At 40.9% G+C, this 17,471-nt stretch overlaps 1 protein-coding gene across 6 annotated transcripts in view; it reads right to left on the minus strand.

The window, feature by feature from the left end:
- Bicdl1 (BICD family like cargo adaptor 1) overlaps positions 1-17,471 on the minus strand; it is a 92,237-nt gene that overhangs the window by 22,789 nt on the left and 51,977 nt on the right. For 5 of the 6 annotated variants that reach the window (XR_013434680.1, XM_078039025.1, XM_078039024.1 and 2 more), the window contains exons 3-4: positions 3,745-3,861; positions 841-987 (exon numbers count right to left, since the gene is read on the minus strand). Coding sequence is in view for 5 of the 6 variants with exons in the window: in XM_078039025.1 (XP_077895151.1) it covers positions 841-987; positions 3,745-3,861 (264 nt within the window). In the remaining variant the exon portion in view is untranslated. The remainder of the gene's footprint in view (positions 1-840; positions 988-3,744; positions 3,862-17,471) is intronic. The other variant, XM_078039022.1, reaches the window with a different exon arrangement.

Here is a 17,471-nt window from a genome sequence, read left to right on the forward strand (position 1 = left end):
ACGTGGCCAGCCACCTCTATGCAAACACTGCTGCAATCCAGTGTGCTTCCTGCCAGGCTCAAGGAGCACCAAGGGCAGTGAGCACCCTCGTCTCCAGTCCCAGGCCAGTCCAGCAAAGCACCTTGGTAGCACATGTACACCTGCCTCTGGAGACGCTAGGAATAAATGCACTTTTGTTTTGGGGGTTGTTTCTTGTCAAAGTTTTATTTTGTTTGGGGTTGTTTCTTGACAAGCTTGGGGATTCATCTGAGACCGGGTGGTAGTTCCCAAATAAGGACAAATATGGCTATGGAACCATTTTCTTTAGGAAGGTTAAAAAAAAAAAAAAGACTCATTAGACTCACAAAAGGGTCAGGCTGTGCCTTTCCTGGCAACTGGCAGAAACAGAATTATGTCTTGCTGTGTTTGGTGGGCAGCTTCTTGGTTTCTGTTCTGTGCCAGCCAACTAAATCCCCCACTAGAAAGGCAGCAACAGAGAGCCCTGTGGGCTGAGGACAGCCAGCCCCGTGGGCTGAGGACAGACAGCCACAGGCTTCCTCTGAAATCTAGCAGTTTTCACAGACGCAGAGAGGCCAGAACGACACTCCCAGTGTTCCAGCCATGTTAATAGCCCAGAAAGAACTGCATGAAACTGTCCAGGGGCCAGTGGCTCAGAACACATGGGAAAGATGACCTATGGTGCACTTCTCTGGCCATGGGCTAGTTAGTGAGTGTCCCGGGGAACTACAACAGGTCCTCAGTGAAACCTGTGTCACTTGCTCCCACCAACCCCTTTTTTTCTGGCTAACTGCTCCTACTGTCTGGCCCTGGTCCCCCAAAGACAACCTCTCTGCCCAGTACCTGCAGGTCTTTGTCATGGCCCTGCCTCTCCAGGATCAGCACCCGGTCCTGTAGCTCCTCCACAGTCCCTTGTAGCAGGTCATTTTCCTCTAAGGTGGCACTGAGACGATGCTCCAGCTCTCGTTTCCGATCTGACAGCATCTTGATCTGAAAAGGCGAAAAGCCAGAGGGGTGGTGTGGAGTTACACCTGGCACGTAAGAAGAGGGACTAGCCTCAGTGACAAAGGCACGTGTCTCTCAGTGCTGTGCCCTAGGACTCAGAGGGCCACCACCTCAGAGAGAAGAGTGATGAAATCCTGGGTTGAAGAGAAAGCCCCTCCCCTCTAGAAAACCATCTGGTAGGGGTGGGAGTCAGACGTGAGGGCTGGAATGTGGGCTGCCAGGCAGAGGAAGGGATGATTAGTGCTCTGGAAATTCCGGAGATAAGACAGAAAAGGCCCGGCCTCAGAGGCGGTGGGGAGAGCCTGATCTTCTGAACTATTCTTCCCTCTCAAGACATGAGCATAAGAGAATGCCCAGGTCAGCTTTTGAAGCCACTGTGTGCTCACAACTGCTGGCTCTCTTCTATCCTCATCCCACAGTTGGCTCCTTGGGCACTAGAAGTCACAGCTCAGACCTGGGGTGCTGAGTTAACAGAGGAAAGAGCAGGGTGCAGAAGGCAAAGTGACGCCTACATCAGCCCGTGCCCAAAAAGGACAGGAGAGGGACTGTGGGTAACTGATTAGAGCGCCTTTTACCTGACCAAGTAATTTGTAAATAGAATCAAACTCTCCTTTTGTGAAAAAGGCTGACTTAATTCACCCACTGAGTACCCAGGCAGTCTCCTACAAGCATGTTCTTGTAGAAAGGTCTGTCTACCTCCTCAATGTCAAGGAGAAAGCAGAGGAAAGAGATATCTAGTCTTCTCTGGCCTCTAGGTCTGCAGGAAGAAAAGCTAAGCCAACGCTCCCAAGGCCAGCAATGCCTCACCAGAACACCACTCTGCTCAGGGACTCCGGAAAGCCCTCTCATCTTCTCAAGCAGTACTGGCTTTGGGGGAACTTTTGGGGTCCTGCAGGTCTTTGACCCCTCAGCTCCTCCCATTTATTAGCTCCCTGTTAGGCTGGTTTCGTATTCAGCTGCACATCTGTAATACTCCTTACGTGGTCTGGAGAATCATGCTTTTAAGCTCTGGGGACCAGCCTCAGGACCTTTTCAGGTTGAGACTTTGGAATGGCTTCGGATCTTGAGAACCCTTTCCCCCCTGCTCCTTAGCTGTTCTCACTCTCTGCACTAGAGTTCTGCTCACAGGGCCACCAATCAATCAGAGGATTCTGATCTGGGGAAAGGAGGTATGTGGCCTTTGTCCAGAGAGATCAGATGGCAGGTAACAAAGAAATACTGTCTCTCAAGTGTGCACCTGGGTAAAAGACCAAAAGGAGCAAGCCTCTTTCGTGAATGGAACCACTATTTCTGACAGTGGAACACAGTGACCAGTATGAAGGGAATTCTCCCTCTAGCTCATTTTCATTTAAATATCCTCTGATCTTCAAGTTCTCCTTCCCATGGATCATCTTTGTTTCCCAAGTTTCCCTCAGTGGAGTGGTAGAGTAACGAGGTAATGTGATTCTGGTATACAACAGACTCTTAGAAGTGCAGAGTTACATGAAGTAATATATTTGAAATGAACAATTTCACAGCGTGTCTTCCAGTGGTAGTGTCACTGGATGAAGTAAGGAACTGGCACTATGCTGCCAACTCCCTCACTCCACCCTACACACCCTGAAACACATGACCAAATCTGGCAATAGACATTCCTGGGAATGACCCTGTTCCTGAGGGTTTAGAAAAAGTGAATGAGCGAGTGGGGGAAAGAGGAAGACGGGCAACTGGAAGGAGCCAGAGCCTGGCCAGGGCAACTGAATGGCAAATCATGCACACGCACAGTCACAGACAGGCATGCCAAACCCCACCGGTACAAACTCTACTTACTTCAAGAACCTGCTGCTCAATACCAGTAGGAAAGCCAAGGGAAAGGAGGAAGGAAGGGGATGGGAGGCAGAAGAAAAGAGAAGATATTGACAGGCTTTAGGAAAAACATCCTCAGGTCATTTATGAAGCAGAGAAGGAGCCGATGAGGTTTCTCAGGCCCCACAATGGCTGATTCCTTGGCCCCAGTGGAGGGTGCTCGTTCTGTCTGGCTCTAGACTATCCCCCAAAGTCTGACTTAGCCAAAGGGGATCAGGGGTCCTTGGAACAGATTGGGTGGAAGCCTCCCCTGGGCAAGTCCCTGCTCTGGCTGAAGTGACCCTCATCTTCTCCTTACCCCAGGGCTGGATGATCAAGTACTGCTCCTGTAATGTGGCTTTCTTCTCCGTGACCCACTCAGGGTCACAGACCCTGGCCATCATGCCTGGCCTCTCTTGTGCTTTCAGTGACATTATTGTGTCCTGGGACCATACATAGTGCTTTCTATGTACTCAACTAGCAAATCTTCCCAAAAGTCCTAAGACACAGAAACTTCTATTACTTTCACTTTACAGACAGGAGTAATAGCAGACCCTACTAAGGTGGACTGAACTGGACTTAGGAGGAGTGGAGAAAGGGAAGATGCCCTCCCCAGCTTTTATGTGGGGCTGGCAAGGGTTTTTTGGAGGGATTGACACACTCAGTAATATGTAGGTCACCCATGGTTTCAATACCCTCAGCAACTCTCAGCACCTTTATTCTTCCAGACAACAGAGGAGCAAGCATCAAGTGCTCCTCAGTTTCTCAGAGAAACATCTCTCTTCAGAGACTGTTAGTCCCTTTTCTAGAGAGCAGGCTTTTGTTTCCCAGCTCAGACGCTCCTTATCCAAAGACTCTGGTGCAGAGCTTCCAAGGAGAAAAGTGCTTCCCTCCGTGCGCGGCTGCCAGCAGGCTCACCTCCGCCTGCAGGCTCTCCAGCCGGATGATGTGCTGGTTGGTTGACGAGTTTTTCTCCCGAAAGTCTTCTCTGAGGGCGTGGACCTGCATGGAGAGTTGCCGCTCAACTTCTGATGCCTGCAACAGAGGAGACCTTCAGAGCAATTCGGAGGTGGGGAGGAAGTCTGCCAGCATGCCTGCCTTTCATTTCTCAAGCATCTCTTTGCACTTTCCATTCCATAAGGAGTTCCGGATGAGAAGCTGCCTTCCCACCCACAATCCATTTGTTCTGTAGCACCAAAGCAGGACACACCCCACCCCCACCATCAATGACTGTCTAGGGCCAAGACCACCTTATCAACTAGAAGCAACAGGTCCAGGAGAAAGGGCTCTTAAACGTTATCATTATTATTCTGCATATTTAGAAACTCAGCAAACATCCTCACCTTAAGAGAAAGCCTCAGTATTTAACATGAAGTAATGACAGATACACCTTCAGTTTTAAGAGTCCTTTATTTCTCCAATCCACCCGCTTGGCTGGGTTCAGGCAAATCACCTCTGCCTGCATTTCTTACTTCCACTCAACACTGGTACCATTTTGTTGTTGTTGTTTTGGTACCAGGGATTGAACCCAGGGGTGCTTAACCACTGAGTCACATCCTCACCCCTTTTTATTATTCAAGACAGGATCTTGCTAAGTTGCTTAGGGCATAAATTGCTGAGACTGGCCTCAAAATTGTAGGCCTCTGTTTCAGGCTTCCGAGATTCTGGGATTACCAGTGTGCACCAAGAGTGCAACAACACTGTCACTATTTGAAATTCCTTGTTGAATCTGTTAAGATTTTGGCCATTCCTTCCCAAAGAACATTTTTTTTTTTTGTTTTTTGCAACATAATTCTGAGGGAGTGCTGACTGAGGTGCTTGCTTCTTTTCCATTCCACCCACTTATTCTTTAGTGTTGCAGGGGGTCCTCTGAAAGAAGATTCCCTTTGTAAGACATGAACTCTGGCCTCCTGAAGGCTCAGACTGACCCCACTGCAAGGGCTCTGCAGGCTGCCCTACAGAGAGCCTTGGACAAGCCAAGTAACTGCCTCAGTGATCTTCTGAGGCCAGATGGGGGTCAGTGAGCTTTATGGGTTCTTGGGGAGATATCACCATGTACTGGGATGGTTAGAAATGGCTTTAAGGAGGTGGGATGGTGATCATAATGTTGAAATGGTTGGCTAGCTGCTTAATGAGCCTCTCTTTGTAATGGTCACATCTTCAGCAGTTCTCTTTATTTTCAAGTGCTATATAATTAATTGTCTTTTTTGGTTCCACAGATTCAGCACACATGGCCTCACTTGAGAGTCACATAAGAAACCTATTTCTATTTTTTTTAAACAATGAATTACAAAACACAAAACAATAAAACCAAATTAAAACATCTTTTTCTTTTATAGTCCAAGTTTAATTTCAGACACCACTGGCTTGTTTTAGATGTCTCACTTAAACATTAGTTTAACATTAGTTAACATTTACTGAGTACTTATTAAGTGCCAAGAACTATTATGTTAAATGCTTTCAACGTCCTCTCTCACCTGTCATCCTTTTCTTCACCAACAAGGGAGTATATTCAGGTTAGTGAAGGAACCTGCCCAGGGCTTCAGCAGGTGAGACCATCAGGATAATAAACTCTGGGCTTCTCACTCTCAGAGTAGGACTGCAATATTGCCTTCTTGCACTTTTAAATAGCTTTTCCATTGCTCACTACCCAAACCAAACTTTACATGAGTTCAATTTAGTCTTGTCTTTTTTTAAATACTTAAAAAGTATTTAAGGCTCCCGGAATGTCTTCTAATGGAATGGAGGACCCTTTCATGTACTAGTTTCATTGCCTGTACATAATTCTGGGGTTTTAAACATATTTGAATTTGCAAAGCACTGGGTAACTCAGGTAGCTAATGGTATCCCTGGCACCACCCCCTTGACTTGACTCTCAAAGCCAAAGTGATGTGCTCAGTCTACAAATCAAGCTCAGCTATTCTAAGAAATGCTTCTGTAGACAAGTCTCTGCTCAAAGTGATCTTTCTAGAAATGGAAATCTGTCTCTTCTTACCAAGAAGATTGACTTTTAAACCACTAAACTATAAAATTATGTTTCATTTCAATGCGTGACTCCTCAGATGTGCCTAGAGATGTACGACTTTCAAAGGCTTTTAATCTACATTTCTCTTGTGAATCTCTATTAGCTTGAAGAAGCAGGAATCACTGGCCTCTGTATGCAGACCTTTCCTGGGGGTGGTGGGAGGTTCATTCTTAAATAGAGTAGAAAATGACAGGCATGGTTTACTTCTCAAATCATGAGTTTTACTCACTGTCCCTGATTAGGCAGCAAGTAAGAGTTGAAGCAAAATCCAGCATCTGGGTAATTAGCATTTCCATCTCTCTCTCAGCACTTCATGTTTGTGTCTTTAAGCTCCTCAGTATACACTGTATACATGTATTGAATCATATGGTACTCTGTACAATTAAAAATATCATTAAAAACGAAACAAACAGGGGCTGGGGTTGTGGCTCAGCGTAGAACGCTTGCTTGCCCAGCACATGTGGGGCACTGGGTTCAATCCTCGGCACCGCATAAAATAAATAAATAAATAAAATAAAGGCATCTGTTCAACTAAAAAACAAAAACGAAACAAAAAGACCTTTCAACATCTGTAATTATGGGTAAATGTAAAATAGATGCCAAGATTTTAGTCAGATATTTGTCCTTTTCAAATTTCTTTCCCTTATAATAAAAGCAGCAGATATTCAGATTGAGGGGAAAAATACAAAATTAAACAAAAGTTAATTTCCACTTACCCCTAGTCATTACTGTCACTCCCCAGAGGTAGTCACTATCACAAATTTTTCTTGTGGGTCTTCCTAGAAAGTTTCTATTCTATTCACACCTATGTATAACAATACCTAAAACCTTCCCTTTAAAAATACATGTATTTCATGCTGGGGATATGGCTCAGTGGTAGTGTGTATACACAAGACCCTGTGTTTAATACATGTGTGTATTATATATAAATGAACATCTTTTCATCTCAATATGTAGATCTGCCTTTTTTTTGGGGGGGTGGGTACTGGTGATTGAACCCAGGGGTGCTTAACCACTGAGCAACATCCCCAGCCCTTTTGATTTTGAAATAGGGTGTTGATAAGTTACTGTGGCTGGTCTTGAACTTGTGATCTTCCTGTCTCAGCTTTCCAGGTTACTGGATTACAGGCGTATGCCGTTGTGACCAGCTGTCTTATTCTTTTTAATAGCTAAACAAGTATATCATAACTTAAATTATAAATACATGATGATTTAACTATTTCCTACGGATGAACATTTAAAAGAGTGTTCCAAAAAATTTATTTTGCTATTATAAATATTGCTGCAAAACCCATTTTTGTTCACCCATCTTCATGCTTGTAGAATACCCCATAAGTAAATACATTCCTTAAGTAAAATCTCTAGGTGAAAAAATATGCACATCCATTCTGACAAGTACTGAAAAAACTTTCCTCCATGGTTGTGGCATCAATTTATTGTACAAAATGCTTACTTCTCAATACTGTACTGGGGATTATGAAATCATTTAATCTTTACTTATTTCCAGTATCTTTAAAAACTTAAATCTCTTTAACTTTCACTGTATGCAGAAAAAAGAAAATGTTCTAGAAATAACTCTAGTTCTGTTAACAGAATGCCAAGAAGTTTAACACTCACATGGTCCTGACCTATCCTAGTGCTTGGGTTACTGTTACTCAACCAATCCTCCAGCGTGAAACACTCTGACAGTGAGTTCTCTCTCCCTGATGGGGCAATTCGGTCAGAGGACCACTGCAGACACATTACCTCCTCTATACTGTGCAGAGATGTTCCCCAATTACTTTTCTTACTGACATGACTAGCAACAAATGAACATTCTCCCAAACTGAAACATTTAGATTAGGTTTGTTTAAACTGGCCAAGTCAAAACTGTTAACTATGTTTTGTATTAAATGGAGGAAAGGAAACTGCGTTATTTACCCACAAACATTCATTCATTTGTCAAAAGGAAAAATAAAAAGAAAAAATTAACTTAGAAATTATTGCAGGAAAGATCTATCATATTAATATTATTCTGGAAGAACCAAGTCTTACTTTAGTATAGAAAATTTCCATCTGTCTGCTACCAAAGCACGACGGACCATGGGCACCTTGGGAATGGCAGTGAGAGTGACAGGATGATGATGACAGCTATAGCAATAGTTCGCACACTGAGCATCTGTCATGTGCTTGACCTGGATCTAAGTAGTTCACATTTACTATTTTGTTTAATCTTCATAATAATAAGTAGTAGTAGGAACCTGAAGTTTCCCACTTAAAGCTGCGGAGACTGAGGTAAGTCCTACTGGCAATGCTAAGTGCTGGATTTAGGGTTCTCACCTCAAAGGCCGCCTCTATTCAGACTTGACACAAGAGTGTCCCCTTTCCATTCCATTCCTCACTCAAAATGCTTATCAAACTGAAAGTGACATTATAGCAACAACCTTTAGTTAAGAAGAGAATTTTAAAAAAATATTGTGGTTGAGAACTACTGCTCTAGGACCATGTCGCCCCTGCTTTTTTTTGATACTGGGGATTGAACCCAGAGGCACTTAACTACTGAGCCATATTCCCAGCCCCATTTACTTTTAATTTTAGGACAGAGTCTCACCAAGTTGCTTACAGCCTCACTAAGTTGTGGAGGCTAGCCTTGAATTTGTGATCCTCCTTGTTCAGCCTTCCAGGCCATTGGGATAACAGGTGTGTGCCACCACGTATGGCTCTCCACATTTTTTTATTTGTGCATATAGTTGTACATACTGATGAGATTTGTTATATATCTATAGATGCACACAATATCACAATATAATTTGGCTAATTTTACTCCCCGTTACTCCTCCCTCCTTCCCCTCCACCTTGATCCCTTTTCTCTACAGATCTCCCTTTGACTTTCTTGAGATCCACCCCCCACTTTTTTTTATCCTCTCTAGCTTCTGCGTATGAGAGAAAACATACAGCCTGTAACCTGCTGAGTTTGACTGATTTCCCTAACACGAAGGTCTCTAGTTCCATCCATGTTCCTACAAAAACACATTTCATTCTTCTTTATGATGAAATAAAACTTTACTGTGTATATATACCATATTTTCTTTAACCATACATCTGTTGATAGACATCTTAGCTGGTTATATAGTTTGCTACTGTGAATGGTGCTGCTGTAACCATGGGTGTGCATGTGTCACTGGAGTACGATGACTTCAATTCTTCCGGAACAAGGAGTGGCAGAGCTGGGTCATATATGGTGGTTCCATGCCTAGTCTTTTGAGGAACCTCCATACTGATTTCCACAGTGGTTATACCAACTTAAAATCTGAGCAACAGTATAAAAGAGTTTCTTTTTCTCCACATCCTCTCCAGCATTTATTAATTTTATGCTTGATGACTGCCATTCTGACTGGCGTGAGATGAAATCTCAGTGTAGTTTTGATTGTGTTTCTCTAATTGCTAATGCTGTTGAACGTTTTCCATTTGTATTTCTTCTTTTGAGAAGTATCTGTTTGATTCATTTGCCTATTTATTAATTGGGTTATTTGAGTTCTTTGTGTCTTCTAGATATTAATCCTGTCAGATGAGTAGTTAGCAAAGATTTTCTCCCATTCTGTAGGTTTTCTCTTCACATTCCCAATTGTTTCCTTTGCTCTGCCGAAGCCTTTTAATTTGATTGGCTTATTAACTCTTGGCACTACTTCCTGAGCTTTCCTGGGTCTATTGAGAAAGTCAATGCCTGTGCTAATGTGCTGGAGTGTTGACTTACATGTTCTTCTAGGGTTGCAAAGTTTCTGGTCTAATTTCTAGGTTTTTGATCCATGTTGAGTTGATTTTTGTGCAGGGTGAGAACTAAGGGTCTAGTTTAATTCTTCTACATATGGATACTCAGTTTTCCCAGTGCCACTTGTTAAAAAGGCAGGCTTTTCTCTAGTGTTTGTTTTTGGCACCTCAGGACACTTTTTAAAGAGTAATTAATTTGTTTGTTTTAAGGTACTGGGGATTGAACCCAGGGCCCTGTGCATGCAAGGCAAGCATTCTACCAACTGAGCTATATCCCCAGCCCAAGTAATTAATTTTTTAAAAAGTTTAAATGTACCAAAACCTTCTACAGAATATAGGTATTTAAAAACATTGTTACATTTAGTTGATTTCCTCCAATCTTTCTGTATGTGTATTATTAGTTATAATCATACTATTCATACTTTTTTCACTTACAACTTTTTATCAAAATCATTTCCAGATTACTATTGCTGATTAATTATCACTATATGACTGCATAATATTCCATCATGTAGATGGATTATAATTTCCTTTCCAATGGGTTATAATTACTTTTTCATGGCAATAAGTGCCATGAGCCTACTGCTAACAGCCTATTGCTAATATATTACAGGATAAGCCTCCCAATTGTTCAGCATCTGGGATATCCCCATATTTTGCAATTATCATGCACTGATAAACACATGTCATTGGATGATAGAACTTACATTTGTGTAAGAAGTGGAATGGACAACCTCTTTATTGTGTCAGAAAGGTAGATGAACATATATTAGAAAAAGTTTACACCAAATGTGAACCAAAAATGAGTTTCTGATTAGTTTTTACTGAACTGCAAGTTCAAGTCAATTAACCATGACTGTATTTTCTGATTTTCAAGGTTTTACTATTAAAAACTTTCAATTTTGGCAATGGATACCATGAGCCTATTGCTAACATTTTACAGGATAAGCCTCCTCTTTACTCTCTTAGGTATTCATAGTAATAAAAATGATAGCTATCTACTGGATGATAAATAAATGCAAAAAATAGTTTACTATTCTTGTTAGGCTCGAGTATGCTAATTCTCCAAAAAGCCTTTCAAAAATAAAGCTCAGAAGTGAAGTCTGTCATGTATTTTTAGTTTACTAATACTTTTTTTTTTTATTCTGGGGATCACATGTAGTAGTGATCTACCACTAGGGTACATACCCAGCCCGTTTTATTTTTGATTCGAGACAGGGTCTTATTAAATTGCTGAAGCTGAAGTTGACTTCAAATTCTCCACTCTCTTGCCTCAGATTCCCAAGTAGATGGGATCACAGGCGTGTACCATTATACCCGGCTCCTATTTTCCTTAATGTTTGAAGACAATAAGATTTTTGAAGGAAATTCTTCATTTATGGTAATAAGGAAGACAAGGTTATTTGGACTGACCCTCCTACTGAAAAAATGCTAGATAAATAGAACACACTTAAAAGCATCAAAGAGTTGACAGGTTAATGACAGAGCCATGGGTCATGTTTCACACATGCAAATAATTACAATCAGTCAATGAAATAACAGAACCAAACAAACTGAACTGCAGTACAAATGAGTAACATAACTACCCTTGAAGGGCTAGAGAATACTAACCATATAACTCTAGAAACAGTCTGTTTTGACTGCACAGCACAAGGTTCAAGAGAAAAGATGCTGCACTGTAGTTAATTTGTTTCTCAGGAACACGAGTTAGCAATTCTGAAACTACTGATTCATGTTTATTAAAACTGTACAAATGAGTAAATATACCATGGATCATGAGAATCAGTGTTTTCTCTCACAGAAAAAGAAGTTACAAATAAGAAGAAAGGCTAGAATGAACCACACTGTACTGGAATGGAATCAGAGAGAGCAGCCATGAACTTGTGGTTTTTAATATATATGGAGAGACTGAGAAATGAATACAGATGTGTTTGTGTGTGTATTTTAGGGCGCACACACTTATTTCTTAGCTCTGTCCTCTGAGAAGGCCTAAAAGCAATGACACCCTAGTAGCAATAAGCACACCTGGTGCTCGGATCTTTGTTTCTAAATACCACTGTCTAATATATGAACCAAAACTCCCTGGAGAAACGATTGGTTCCAGGTTTGGGGCAGGAAAAATACAAGTTGCACTTGGAGCATTTTATGGTACTAGATAGAAAGAAAATGCTTTAAAAATGATAGTGATACACTGAACTGACACAGAAGTCAAACCAAAGGAGCTCCTGATGGCTAGGGCTGAGACCATCATTATCAATACACAAATAATCATGTGGTTAAGATACACAGGATAACATAAATATTCATGAATTTACATTGACAAATGATTGAACAGAAAAATGGAGGGAAAGGGAGCTGTTTTTCCTTATAGGATTCTAATGAATACAAAGAAGAAATGATAGAAACAAAATCATCACTATGCAAGCATTACAGTAAAGACCATTGTAGGCAAGAAACAGAGAATGAATGCTAAAATTAGTGGGCAAAAATCTGATGAGAGGGCTGGGGATGTGGCTCAAGCGGTAGAGCGCTCGCCTGGCATGCGTGCGGTCCGGGTTCAATCCTCAGCACCACATACAAACAAAGATGTTGTGTCAGCTGAGAACTAAAAAAAATAAAAAAATATTAAAATTCTCTCTCTTAAAAAAAATCTGATGAGAAACAGGATATTTACAATGTCTCAAAGTATCTCCCCACAAGATAATTTCACAGGGAAAAATAGTAATTGTATAGTGGGGAAGACTGGCAGCCACTACCTTAACCAAGAGATCAAAGTTAACATCACCAATAAAAAGACACAGCAACACTGCATATCCCCCATATGATATGCCAAGAGAATGTAACTCTGAACCTCTATGCTACTCTTGGCAAAAACATATAACCTTGGCTTATCTGTGACACACAGATCCACATCGAGGGATTTCCTACAGAATTTAAACAATACTCTATCAAGTACAAGAAAAACAAAGAAAACTTGAGAAACTATCAGAGATTAGAGGAGAGAAAGGAAATATGACAACTAAATGCTATATGGGCGTTCACTCTGGATCCTGGACCAGAAAGAGGACATTTTTGGGGAACTTGCAAAATTCTAGTATGTACATAGTTTTATAATAATGCTGCAATATAAATTTCCTGGTTTTGATAACCAGTATTATGATTACTGAGATATTAATACCCAGGGAGCTGGATACGAAGGCTGTATGAGAATTTTTGTGTTGTTTTTGCAATTTCTCTTTAAGTCTAATTCTGTTTTTAAAATCGCAGATTAGTTGTTCCCCTAGATACTTCATAGAGGAAAGCACAGATCCTGTCTGGAGAATGATGCCCCATGAAGCTGAGCAGTCCTTCTCAGTGGCTCAGCACACTGAGACCCTGAGAAGCAGAGGTTCAGCCTCACTCTCCCACAGAAAGCAGAAGGAAAGACTCTTTGAGCAGGGTGATCCCCAGAAGCCCTGCAATGTCACTTACGCAGATCTTAGATGCGGACAGGTTTCTAAATAGGCCCACTAGTGCAGCCTAGACCTCACTACTAGGCATGACGCACCACACCTAACTCTGCCCAGTGGGGTGGCCCCACCTCATACAACACATAGAAACTGATAGGTACCCTATACCAGCAGCTGGGCACACTGTAACCGGATCTGCCAGCAAATTTTCCCCACTGAATGGCACTGCATCCCAGCTGTTGATGCATTTCCACAATTTCTGCAGTTTAGGCCAGAGACACTTGCAGACATTGCCAACACTGAGTATAGCTAAAGAATCTATATGGATAGTCAAGCACCCACCTGAGACTACAGCCAACACAACATATACGTACGACACATCTCCCTTTTACTATGAAGACCACTCCATAAAGCTGATAGAGGCAAGTGACTTGCCAGATGGGCAAATACCAATGTAGGGACACAAGAAGCATGGAGAAAACAAGGCAACATAACACCTCAAGCAGGGCATGGTGGTATATGCCTGTAGTGTAACTCAGGAGACTATGGCAGGAGAAATCACTTGACCCAAGAGTTCCAAATCAGCCTGGGCAATACAGTGAGACACCATCTCCAAAACAACAACAAACTTCCAAAGAAAAATAGTACCTCTCCAGCAACAAACTCCAAAAGAAATGGAAATAGACAAATTGTCTGACAAAGAATTCCAAATGATTTTTAAGGAAATGCAAAGGGATACAAGTGAAAACAGACAATTCATTGATATTACAAAGACAGTGCATGATATGAATGAGAATTCAGCAAAGAGACAGAGATCATACAAAAGAACCAATCAGAAATCTTAGAGCTTAAGAACTCAATAAATGAAATTTAAAAATTCAGTGGAGAGCCTCAATAGTAAAACAGAGATTTCTGAGCTTGAAGATAGAGCTTTTGAAATAATCAAGTCAGATTAAAAGAGAAAAAAAAATTATAACAATTGAAAAAGGCTTCAAGACCTACAGGATGCCATTAAGTCAACAAACATTTACACCATGGGTATTCCAGGGAGAGAAGAGAAAAGGGAAAAGACACAGAAAACCTATTCAATGACATAATTGTTGAAAACTTTCCAAATTTTGAGAAAGATATGGACATCCAGGTTCAGTAAACACAAAGGACCTCCTATATTTGACCAAAAAGATCCTCTCCAAAGCTTATTATAATCAAATTATCAAAAGTAAAAGACAAATTCTAAAAATAGCAAAAGAAAAGCACCCAGTCACTTGTAAGTGAATCTCCATTAGACTAACAGTAGACTTCTCTTCAAGAAACTTACAATGGGATAATATTTCTAAAGTCCCAAAAGAAAACAAATTGCCAACTCATAAATAAATCAGAAATGTATCCTTCAGAAATTAAGGAAAAATAAAGATTTTCCAAGACGAGCAAAAACTGAGGGAACCCATCACCACCGGATCAGCTCTACAAAAAAAAAAAAAAAAAAAAAAAGAAAGAAAGAAAGAAAGAAAAGCCTAAAAGAATCCTATACTAAGAGCAAAAGGATATAACTTCAGTCAGGTATGATGGCACACGCCTGTAATCCCTGCCATTCGGGAGGCTGAGGCAGGAAGATCAAAGTTCAAGGCCAGCTTCAGCAAAAGTGAGGCACTAAGTAACTCAGTGACAGCCAGTCTCTAAATTCAATACAAAAATAGGGCTGAAGATGTGGTCTAGTAGTCGAGTGCCCCTAAATTCAATCCCTGATACTCCCCGCCTCAAAAAAAAAAAAAAAAGGAAAATAACTTCAATCACACCCACAAAAAAAAACTCTGAGGGATTTCTAAGTGCCCACATTTTAAAAACTTTTTTTTTTTTTCAAATATACTACATAATGGTGCAACTCAAGGAACTATAAAAGCAAGAACAATCCAAATTCAAAATTAGGAGAAGGAAAGAAGAAAGATTAGTGCAGAAATAAATAATTGTGAAACAAAAGAGCAGTCAAATGAAGAGCTGGTGGTGTTTTTTGTTATTTATTGTTGTTGTTTGGTACTGGGGATTGAACCCATGGCCTTTTGCATGTGAGGCAAGAATTCTGCCAACTGAGCAATATCCCCAGCCCCCTAGTCCCTATGTCTAATTTTATTTGAGTTAACTTTGAAATTAGAGCACAATAACAGTTTTGTTGTTATCATCCTTTAAATCACTATCATTAATATAATCCTTCAGAAGAAAACATCAGCAACTCCAGCAGCACAAGCTTTAATTAAGGGGGGAAAAAGGACAATTGTTAATCTGGTTAATCTGCTTTGTTTCAGAAAAGAGGATTATTCAAAGTCGGATCCCTGCTGCTAGTTAGTGAAAAAATCTTCTGTAGTCAGAAAGAATAGATATTTAAATTTTATTTTTTAAAAAGTTCTATAAGAATTCATAAAATCGGCTGGGGTTGTGGCTCAGTGGTAGAGCACGCGCCTAGCACATGCAAGGCCCTGGGTTCTATCCTTAGTACCACATAAAAATAAATAAAATAAAGGTATTGTGTCCAACTACAACTAATGAACATTAAAAAAAAATTCATAAAATCAGCCTCAGATATTTCCAACTTACTGTCTTCACAACTACAGCATTTGATTTACTCTGAATTTTGTGTGTTTGCTTTTTTTTTTTTTTTTTTAAACTTAAATGACCCAATGGTGTGTTAAGTGGGTGGCCTAGCCCTTTGCACTAATTCCTACATGGATGGACTATTTGCTTAACTATGTTTTGAATTGAGGATTCAGAGATGAATAAGATATAACTCTTGTGGGAAAAGTTTTCCAAACTTGAAATCTAGGAAAAACATGATCTTTCTTCTCCACATGATCTCAGGAGAACTGCTTCATTTTCCATGTCCTGGTTTCTTCAATATAAAATGAAGATAAAGTAGCACCTGACTCATAAGGTTGCAAAGGAAGTTAACACATGGAAAGAGCTTAGGACTGCTGTTGTGTTACTGTCTTCCTCATCTTCATGACTGCAAGCCACAGCCAGACTAACAAATTAAACATAAACAAGATACAGAAGAAAAAGCTAAGGAAATCTGGCCCAAGAAGTGATGGAGGATGGGAAGAATGACTGCCCCAAATGAGCAGTTGCAAGGAATTTAGGGACTCTTTCACCCATGAGAGATGGGTGAAATAGAGAAACCCTGAAAAATATCTAGGGAGCCAGGGAGAAATACCGCATTGCACAGTCTCCAAGAAGGCATCCACCCTGGAACAGGCTTCCTTCTTTCCTCAGGGTAGAAAATACTCAGTACTATGGACTTCCTGGAATGTGAACTGTTTATGCTTTCAAAAGGAGATTACATGGAGATCCCTGGAAAAGAAACCGAGAATCTTCTCATGGTAACCAGAAAGGCTGGGGGAAGGTCACACACTGAACAGCATTCCACACAGCAACCTGTGAGCCAGGACAATGATGGGGATGGGCTGTGGCACACCTCAGTCTCCACCACAAGACACATGATGTCACAGGGCCACATTTAGGACTCCCTCAGAAAATAACTGTCATATCTAATCCTAATAAGGAAAGAAAATTCTAGTATTTTAAAGTTTTCTTTTGGCTCTAGGACTTACCAAGGGACCTAATTAAACATAAAAAAGTGGTTAGAGTTTTAAAATATTCTTGTTTGGAGCTGGAGAAGACTTAGGGAAAAACTGGTGGCCACTTTCTTCTCATCATCACCAAACACACTAGACTATTGATCAAATTATGCCTTTTCTCCTAAGTGCCATGTCCCACGACTGTGCTTGTGGTATGCTGACTTTTGGGAAGTCTTTTCCCAAACTGTCATTTTAATAGCCAGTTCAGAGGTGACCTCTATATGACCTTATCCTTTGCAAAGGTGAAATCACGTTATGTGTAGCACTATGATGCTCTGTTACAGCACATGTCACACATATTGTTTTCTCTTAGATCATAAAGGACACGAGGACAAGAACTCCATCACCAATTTATCTGTTTCCCTAATAAAGTACATAGCACATAGTAGGTGCTCAAATGTTTACTCTGTGAGATAAAATCCAAATCATGAATGAGTCCTTTCTGTGATAGTCCAGCAATGACTACAGAAAACAGAAATAGGATTAAGTATAGGGGCACCCCAGAAGTGCCCCTTTAGCAAGGTTCCACCAGGATCGACGGGAATTAATGAGGCAATTCCCTTTGACTTAAATAGCCCCTCCCTGGCGAAGTGCAGTTTCCTCCCAGGGGTTACGGCCATGGTTCCAGTAGATTTACTCAGGCTTTCATGTAAGTTATCCATGACCAATCCAAGGATTTATTGCTCAGTGCTTCTACCTCTACTTCACCCTGCTTTTGCATGAGTAATCTTTTATTACTCAGAACCCCATGCCCTTTAAAAACCTCACTAAAGTCTTTTCTTTTATAAGGTCATTATT

Source organism: Ictidomys tridecemlineatus, chromosome 2 (genome assembly GCF_052094955.1).
Source record: "Ictidomys tridecemlineatus isolate mIctTri1 chromosome 2, mIctTri1.hap1, whole genome shotgun sequence".
Classification (NCBI taxonomy): Eukaryota; Metazoa; Chordata; class Mammalia; order Rodentia; family Sciuridae; genus Ictidomys; species Ictidomys tridecemlineatus.